Source organism: Pteropus vampyrus, unplaced genomic scaffold (genome assembly GCF_000151845.1).
Source record: "Pteropus vampyrus isolate Shadow unplaced genomic scaffold, Pvam_2.0 Scaffold26, whole genome shotgun sequence".
NCBI lineage: Eukaryota > Metazoa > Chordata > Mammalia > Chiroptera > Pteropodidae > Pteropus > Pteropus vampyrus.
Window position 1 is genome coordinate 13737545 of NW_011888807.1, and position 9889 is coordinate 13747433.

The 9889-nt window shown below is 32.1% G+C and overlaps 1 protein-coding gene across 5 annotated transcripts in view; it reads right to left on the reverse strand.

The window, feature by feature from the left end:
• ROBO2 (roundabout guidance receptor 2) overlaps window positions 1-9889 on the reverse strand; it is a 562940-nt gene that overhangs the window by 9696 nt on the left and 543355 nt on the right. For 3 of the 5 annotated variants that reach the window (XM_023528482.1, XM_023528480.1, XM_023528478.1), the window contains exons 25-26: window positions 6422-6604; window positions 4018-4191 (exon numbers count right to left, since the gene is read on the reverse strand). In XM_023528482.1, coding sequence (XP_023384250.1) covers window positions 4018-4191; window positions 6422-6604 — 357 coding nt within the window. The remainder of the gene's footprint in view (window positions 1-4017; window positions 4192-6421; window positions 6605-9889) is intronic. The other 2 variants (XM_023528483.1, XM_023528481.1) reach the window with 1 other exon arrangement.

The window sequence follows — 9889 nt, forward strand, 5'->3', positions numbered from 1 at the left end:
ATTAGTCATTATTATCCTCTTTTTTTTTTTTTTTAGGTTAGAGAAAGAAGACATGAAGAAATTAAATATCTTCAGCCTGAATCTCTCCTCCTATGAATTCCAGACTCATATAACCAATTCACACTGAATAGTTTGACCCATATGTTTAGGTGTCTCAAATTTCACATATCAAACCTGAGTTCCAGGTCTTCTTCTACAAAATATGTTTCCTCTGTAGTATTCATCATTTCAATTAGTAGAAATTCCATTCTATAAGTTTGCTAAAACTTATGTGTAATCTATGACTTCCTGCTTTATAGCTTATATTAATTTCATTAACAAATCCTGTGGGTTCTACCTTCAAACTATACCCAGAATTCAACCTTCCTCTCTTTATGTCCATTGATTTTACCTTGGTATGAACTACTGTTCCCTATATTACTCCTATAAACTCTTGTGTGGTTTCTGTGCTTCCATGTAGAAGTACATTGAGTCAATCTCAACATAACAATTAGAGTGACTTTTTATAAAAAAAACAAAAATAAGATCATGTCACTCTTCTGCCTTAAACATGCACATGCACATGCACGTGCATCCATGCGTGTACCTCCAGTGGTTTCTCATCAAAGGGCCAATGTCCTTATAGAAACATACACACCTTATGAACTCTGGCCCTCATTTACTTGTCTGACTTTGTATTCTATTTTGTTGCTCTCTCTGCTTCAGTGGCACTGCTCCTCTGGCTTTTTATCAAATAAATTTCAGGTTTCCACTTGCTGTTCTCATTTCCTGGAATGATTTTTCTTCAGATATCAGCATTGCTTTTTTCCTTATAATCTTCCCATCTTTTTTCAGCTGTCATCTTCTTGGTAAGCCCTTCTCTGAGGACTTTATTTCTCCATAACATTTAATTATCATCTTACATACTTTTAATTTGCACTTATATATTTATGTTGCTCTTTATCTGTCTTCTTCCACTAGAATGGAAGCTCTGGGAGGGCAGGACATTTTGTTTGATTCTCATTGCCTATCATTTGGTGTGTGCTTAATAAGTATTTGAATAAATAGATTAATAAAGAAATTTACTCAATGGTCAAAGCTAGTCTGTGGCAGAGCTAGGAAAGAGCCTCTTACTGTAGTATATTAGAAATGAGAGGAGGACAAGCTGGAAGGAAACAATGTGGGATAAAAAGTTCATAAATAAAAAACTACCTTCTTTGCCTTCTTTGTTCAACATTGGCCAATATATTGGTTTTAAAGTGTTTTCTTGGCTCTTTAAAATAGAATAGATTTGGATTAAGCAATGCCTGCTTTGGGGAGACTTTGTCCAAGGGCAAAGGTCACTCTTAACATGTGTATGGGTTTTTGCACAGCCTTTGAAACAGAGACTGGCATTTCCCACCATTCTTAATTCTTCTTATTGGACACAAGGAAAGATTACTTTCCCACTCCAGTAGTTTGTTTGATGCCATGTGACAAAGTTCTTGAGAAAGAAATAAGAGAAGTGATATGTGCCATTTGCAGGCATGGTCACAGAACCTCTTAAGTGAATAACCCATGTTCTATTTTCTCTTCACTCAGAAATCATAAAGATCCTATCTTGAAAAGAATGCTATCCCAATAATGAAGAAGCATATGTCCTTACATTACTAAGAGGAGAGCCATCTGACCTTTACAAACCATTGTGTCTATGAATAACAAACTTACTGTGCTAAGCCACTGAGGGATAGAAGTTGTCTGGTACAGCAGCTAGTAATAATTAGCCTAATTAATATACTCATAAAATACTATTGTAAACTCTATAATGCAAAAGTTTGAGTACAAACTATCTATGTACCAAGTCCTACTAAGCAGCAACATTCGCAGAAAGAATAGTTTGATTTTATATGTAAATATGAAATTATTACTGATACATAGATTCATAACAGAGAAATACTATGACATACATTTGCTGTGATATACCACTATCCTTAAGGATAATATGTAGAGTGTCATACAAATAAATATTCTTGTATTATAACTAAAATATCTTTAGATCTAATACTTGAGAAGACATGAGAGGCAAAATTTCCTTTTCAATATCACCTCTTTTAAAATGTATCCACTAATAACACATAATCCATAACTCTTTTTCAGAATGATGGAAAATTTAAAAAGTTAGGAAGTTATTCATTTTTTAGAAAGCTAAGCACTATATTGATCATGTTTTAACCAGGAGGTAGTTTGCTTTAACCAGACATTCTAAAAAAGCTTGCAAGAAAAAAGCTAGCTTTCTATTTTGTCGATTTATACATTGTATCTTCCACATATTATGGATATGGCTTTCAAAGAATTTGGAAAAGCCAAGAAAACATGTGCCTGGATTTTTTTCTCTTTCCATGACATTCATAGCAGGAAAATTAAAAATATTATTAATTCTGAAATTTATAACTAGCGTATCTGTGAGAGTAATTCTTTTTATTTAGTGTAAATAAGATCAACACTATAGACTGCTTTAAGCACTCAACTAATCTTTGTATCTTCTGAGGCAGAAAGAAAGTAGTGAGTATTTTTGCTCACCACAGGACATCCATTTATAGAGAATCGAAATCTCAGTTGTACCCTTACACTCATATTCCATAGAAATATTTCCCAATGAAAACAAAGTAAGTAGGAAAGATAAAAAACCTGAAAGCTTTTAGAACATGTTATGTTTGGCTTTGAAGTATTCTTAACATTATAAGATGACAAAACAAAGCACAAAAATGGTTGCCAGACATAGATACCCTATCCCCAAACTAATAAAGAACAAATACATATTTTCCAATTAAGCCTTAAGTTTATCATCATTCTCTCCTACGATGATAAACTTAAGAGACTGAAATGAATGCTAAGGACTGGGTCATAGTTTCTCAAAGATATGGTTTACTTGTGGAGCTTTAAAAATGCTCATAACTACTTTTCATCCCAGAACAATTAAATCAGAATCTCTGGAATATATTTGAAGAACACCCCAGATGGTTCTAATGTGTAGCTTAGCTAGAATCATCTTTTTGGTGTTCAGTAGAACTATTTAAAAGTAAAGTTTGTGGGCTTGTAGGGAATTGTGCTGAGAAGGAAGAAGAAATTTACCTTTAGGTCCAACATTATAGGCACTTTAAATATATTATCTTACATATTCCCTAAAATAAAACTTCAAGATAAATATTGTTAGTCCCATTTTGCATATATTAAAAAAATAAGTTGAATATATGAGGAATAGATTTTTCTCTGTAGAGCTCATGAACTACTCATTATTGAACAAGTACATCTTTCAATAATATTGTCTCCTGAAAATAGCAGTTTAAGCAAAAACTCAATGTAAATAAAAAGATTCAAACAGTTAAGGGAATTATGGCCCATTGACCAAATTTAGCCACTGCCTGTCTTGTCAATAAAGTTTTATTGGAAATTGGTCACGCTCATTTTTTTACTTTTCTCTATGGCTACACTGGTGTTACAATGACAATGTTGAGGAATTGTGACAGAGGACTGACTATGTAGTCCGTGAAAGCCAAAAATGTTTATTATCTGGCTTCTCAGAAAAAGTTTGCTGACCCATTAACTAGATGATCTGTAAAATGCTTTTAGCCCGGAAATTCACAAAACCAAAAAATTACCAAATTGCAAATCACTTCACAATCAAAAGTTAAATAACATCTAAAATAGCGTAATTTAATATCAGAAACATTCCAACAACATGGTAAGTGCACATGTTACTTATGATTTCTTTGTTAAGCTAAAAGGAAATATTCACTGAAAAGTATCAATGAGTATTACCAGAATGGCAGAAAAATCAAAATTGAAAAGTGGCATGGCACATATTTCTTGGGGCTTGTTAAGACAGAAATAATTCCTGATTTTAAAAAGGTGTTTTTTCTAAGCAAGACCATATTGCCAGGTTTTCTGCCTTGTTATTGAAGCAATGCCTAATATACTATAGCTACTTTAATCTAAATAGATGATTCCACAGAACATATCTCTTCAGTGAGGAGATGAGAGAGAAGGAATCAAACTTACCATCTGTCATTCCTTCCCTTCGATGAGGCAATGCTGGTTGCTGGTCCATTCGCCCTCCCTTGTGTTTTTTAGTGGGCCTGGGCCTCTGACTTTGACTCAGAGCTGCACTGGTGTTACTGTCAGTAGAAAATGGGCTGGTTGGTCGAGGTCTTTGGGAGGAGGTAAAAGTTTTGCCTAAAAAGGAAACAAAGGGAATGGGGTATACAGAATGTTATTATAAGACAATGATTGTGTCTGTTTTATATTTCTGCTCTTACTAAGACTAACATGTAAACCTGCCTAGAGATGCCATTTGAAGATACCAAATGCTGGTTCATCTTCATGGTAAAAATATGTCCTTCTGCATTTATTTTGTCCAATTTTAATAATCAATACACTACCCACTGAAAATTCAAACAAATGAATATAAAACAAATCCTCTAACCCAAAACTCAATATTATGTGATTATATTTTTATTTATCCTTGATAATCACAGTGATATTTTCATAGATATATGCAAATTAATGCAGCTTTTACTTCTTAAAATTAAAGAAGCCATTTCTGAAATTAACTATGTAGTGTCTCATTTGTTTAAAGTTCACTCTTAGAATCCTACAAACTATCTTTGAGTACAGAAAAATGTCCTGTAGTAATTTCATTTGAAATTTTACATGAAAGGTCTACTCAGCATATATTAAATTGACCTTACCAACCATACATTCATACATTGAATTGTATCTCTTTTAGCAGAAACTCAGTTAACAGGGTAGAGCACAGGATAAATAGAAGGTTAAAACCACTCTATATCCAAAGCACAATAGGTGTTTTCTGATTAATAATATTGTATCTGAGCAGACTCCAAATTCTTATTGAAAAATGAAATGTATTATGTCCTTTTCTTGTGGCTTAGTGTACATATGCAGGGAAATTTATTTTGGGAAAAGGTTAGCTAATACATTTTCTACATCTTATAATTTTAATATCATGTTTATTATTAAGAGAGGGTTGGTTAATGTAAATGTATATATTCTCTTGCGCATGTTTTTATTTCGTACAAAATTATTGTATGTAGTTATGTTTTCTTAAGTCAGTGTGACATGATATTGCTTAATGTTTTATTAGCTATTAGCATACATGCAAGAAATGCACTTATGCCTTCTAATTTATTAGTTTCTTTGCACTTTCTCACTGCTCTGCTTATAGCTATGCCACAAAAAGCTCTCAGGCAACATAAAGTTTCTGACTTAATGCCTTATAAAGCAAGAAAATTCAAATAACCATTATATTATGACATATTTTAGTTTGGATGCTATATGAAAAATAAACCTCGGCAATGCTTGGAAAATCTTTTTTTTTTTTTTTTAAATTTTATTTGAAGATGTCCAATTCATACTCAAAGGAGATATTAAAGATATACTTCAAAAAATTTTTAAGACTCATTTTTATAATCTGAGAGTTTAATGAAGGGTCAAATTATTTTTCTTTACTATTTGGATACTATTAAGATTTCAAAAATGCATTTCAAATTTCATTTTTTTTGTAAGGTAGTTCAATTTAATTCATATATTAGAAACTTCTTGCATATGCATTTTAGAAGTACACACAGTCATATAATAACATGCACCATGCCAAACTTATTTTGTTTTAGTAAAACAAATGATTATAAAGTACTGATATATTATTAGAATAAATATCATATTTATTTTGGGGGGAAAGATCAGATTCATGAAAAATTTTATAGCTGGTCTTCCATATTATTACTTATTATTCTCAGAAACCAAAATTAGGTTTTGCTAAAGGGCAGCACACATGTAATCATCATTTGTTCAACTTGCGCATGCAATGGTGTATCTTTTATTAGCATCCTTTAAAACATATATTAAATTATTGGATTAAATTCTTAACAGCCAAACAAGTAATAATACCATCAGCCATTCGAACTGTTAGACTGACAGCCTTAGACTCATTTACTTCATGCTGAGAAAGCCTTCCCAGAAAATGCATTTGGAGAAAGAAATGGGGCAAAGAAAGTAATGAAGATAAAAGATGAATAATTTTAATCACTGGGCACATTATTGATCGTGTGAGAATTTTGCAAAGTGTGAGTTATTGAAAATTTAATGACAACTTTAGTTGCAGCTTTGCTGTAATATAAAAAGGAAGCGTATTCCAATTGATCAGCAGAACCATGAAGGGAAAGAGAAATAAAGAAGAGACAAAGTGTTGAGTAGGAACCTATTCTTGGCTCTGCGAAACTAGCATCAGAGGAGAGTTTTGGTAATTGAGCATCCAAATTATGTTCATGCATATTAAAGAAATCCCTTCAGTCAGACTCACTGAGGAGAAAAGACAGGAGAAAAATAGCTCAGCGCCCAAAGGACCAGATTATCTCATGCAAAGAGTGTTGACTCAGAGTCTACCAACCTGTTCTTGTAAGTCTGGTTCCATCCAGCCTAAAACCAGCTTTATCTGCTGCTGCCACCAGTGCTTGTGCAAAACTGCCGCTGGCAAAGATGGAGCCATCTGAGGAGCTACCTACACTAGATCTATGACTAGAAAAGTTACGATCCTCATCAGATGCAGAGCCCCATCCATTTACCATTGAACCTAAAAACAAATGTAGTTGTCTAGTGAGTTGTATATATTGGCAAGCTCATCTGTTTGTACACACTATACTAATGAACAAGAAGGCTGCCTCTACTCTTCAGTCTGTCTGAGGTAAATCTGGTTTCATCATTACTTCATTAGCCATATGAAAGCATCAACCATGTTTTAAACATTCATAGTGCAGAAGAATGAAGCTCATGTAAAACCTGTATCTGTTTGCCACACATGAACAAAACATGTTCCATATGGCTCCTTCTAATCCTACATTGTCAAAATTATTACATGATCATTTTCTGAAAGAGAACTATGTACATTTTAAGTCCTACAATTCAGAGAAAAACGCTTTTAATGACCTAGAGTGTATTTAAAGTAAATTATCAAGGACTCAGTTGAAGAAATAGTGTGAATATATTTTAAATTCAGTGCCGACTCTAATGATAATCTACACTTGTATACTGTAGAATGGTTAAAATTATTCAAGGTTTTAAAATAAAAAATTAGTTATTCAAGAAATAAAAGCAAACAAATAAAAAATGTATAACTACTATTAGAGCAAGTAGACTAAAACATAAGAAATATGTATCTTTGAAAAGTTTTATTAATTTCAAATCTCAGTGTGCTTTCTTTGCTTTTTAATTAAGGACTCCTGTTTTCTCTTTGATACTAATTTTTATTTCACAAAATTGAACATTATGAAGAATATCTCTGGCATTAATATGGATTTTCCTGTAAAATGACATATAGCAATAGAGGAAAAAATCAGATTTATGTATAAAGAACTGCAAAATATGAAGATACTGAGAATACATATATATTTTTGGACAAAACACAATGAGACCTTAATCTGTTACATAATACAATTAACATAGCAATACTTATTTAAGTTGATGTACCATTAATATAACACAATAAAGTACCAAATGTTGTTTATTCTAAATTTTTTAAAGAGAGACAATAAAGTATTTAAGAAAAAGCAATTTAAGATTTCTAAATAAACTATACACATATTTACATAAAAGAGATTAAGTCGAGTGTCATAGAATTTTCTGTTTTTCTCCTATATTTGAGACAAAAGTAAAGTTAATGAGTGTTGCCATGATGAAGTATTTGTACTTCCATTCAAGGTGCCAGGATACAATAACATGGGTTTATGAAATTTGAAGATAGAGAAAACAGGAACAGAAGGGGTTAGAAGGATCTGAGAAGTTAAAAGTGTGTTGAGTGTCGCAGAGAAAGATAGAATTTTGATTCTTAAAAGATAAAGTTTTGCCAAAAGCACAAAGACACACTTTTTACTTTCAAAACAAATTCTCTTGACACAGACCACTGAAAGGAAGCCAAGATAACACCAGCAACTGAACCTCCTCTGAGAGAACTATTTCTGAGCTAATAATCACAAGTCAAAGACCGACAGCCCAAAATGAAAGGAGAAATTCTGCAATAGGCTTTGCAATATAATGTTACAGTAGATAAGGAAAAAAAAAATCAAAGTGATTCAGTCACTGATCACAAAAGAATATGAAACTCTAGAACTGAGGATAGTTTTGAAACATGTGAAAGCTCAGTCTTGGTCTCTCCTATGTACTGTTTTCAGTATTTCTAAATGTCTGCTGAACATCTGCGAATACATCTGTGTCAGCTATTTGAAACTTACTCTCCAAACAAGCATCTCCTTTTCTACATCTCCAATTTCATTCCTAAGCACTTCCTGATTTCCTTCTAGTCCCTCCTGTCTTCCTCATTGTCATCTGAGTTAATTTTCTGAAACATTTATCACATAATAATTAGGTAATTCACTGCCTTACCTAGTTGGTCAATGACACGTTCCAACACCAAATTAGGAGTTTGAGATCCTTCTCTATCTAGCCCAGCCAAACTTAACAGCTCCATTTCCTCTTATAGCTTTTGCAGTCCCATTGCCTCACCTATGTAACATTACTCACATACCTCTAGGTTATTACTAACGCTATTAGCCAAACTTTAAACTTCAAGTCGATATCATCTTTTATTACCCAAATTCTACCTCACCTTCAAACCTGTCTAAGGGAGAATTAATTTCTCTACCTCTTGTGTTTTTCAAACAGTATGCATACAGTAATATATCAGGTCTTTACAAACTACAGTTTGTTCCATATATATATTTCTTCATCTAGACGGTGAAACTCTGGAGATTAGAAACTCTTATTCATTTTTATATCTGTTGTATGGGAACATTTCACAGTAGAAACTTCAATAAATACCAAGCATATTAAATTAAATGTCTTCAACCTTTTCATTATTCGCTATAAATTTTATTCCATGTGTAATTTCCTAGCAATAACATTATTTTAGTTACAGCAAGTGTGCTCATAAGAACTTCTAGAAAATTTATTAAATAAGAAATATATTTTATATACAAAATTGTTATAATGTCAGTCAACTCTTGTCGATTACTTGGGCAATGGAGACAGCAGTGATGTAATGACTCAAAAGAAGTAACTAAAAATTAATATATATATATCTTGGCTATGCTTTGATAACTTGAATATTGATACTTATCAATTTTATTCAAATTAAGACAATGATGCTACACTAAGTGGTAAATTATTTTTTTTCTGACTTCTCCATCCATATTTACCCACCTTAATGTACTAAGCCCCATTTAAAAAAAATTCTTCTTTCTCCACTATAACCAAGAAATGGGTCTTTTTTTTTGTTTGTATAGCTTTTTTTTCCTATTCAAGTTGGCTTGCTGTGTGAGTCTATCCTGAAGATTTAGAATTTTGATAAATTTTGTCTCCGAACTATAAAACTTGGGAAAAATCTTATACCACAGCAGTGTTACTAAAGAGATGCCATCCTGTGAGATTGCTTAACAGACAGTTAGCTTGGCTTTTTCAAAAACACCCTGTTCATTTGCTTATGATACAGATTCTCTCATTTGAAGATTTCTATGTACAAATTTGCCAACCTGTAAGCAAATCAATTACTTTTCTGCCTTTGTGTCTTTGTTCTGAATTTATCTCAACTGTTAATGCTCTTTACCATACCCTCAGAAATTCGGTTATTCATAAACTTTTCCATGATTTTTTTCCCTTCTCTATGAAGAGAGAGTAGCGTGGAAGACATGTTTCAAGTAAGTGTTTGTCAGTATAGAAGGAACATCAACTATTCTTTTATTATTATTATTATTATTATTATTATTATTAAATTTATTGGAATAACATTATAAAAATTATATAAGTTTCAAATGTACGATTCTATAATGCCTCATTTATATACAGCTATTGTTTTTGTTTTTTTTTT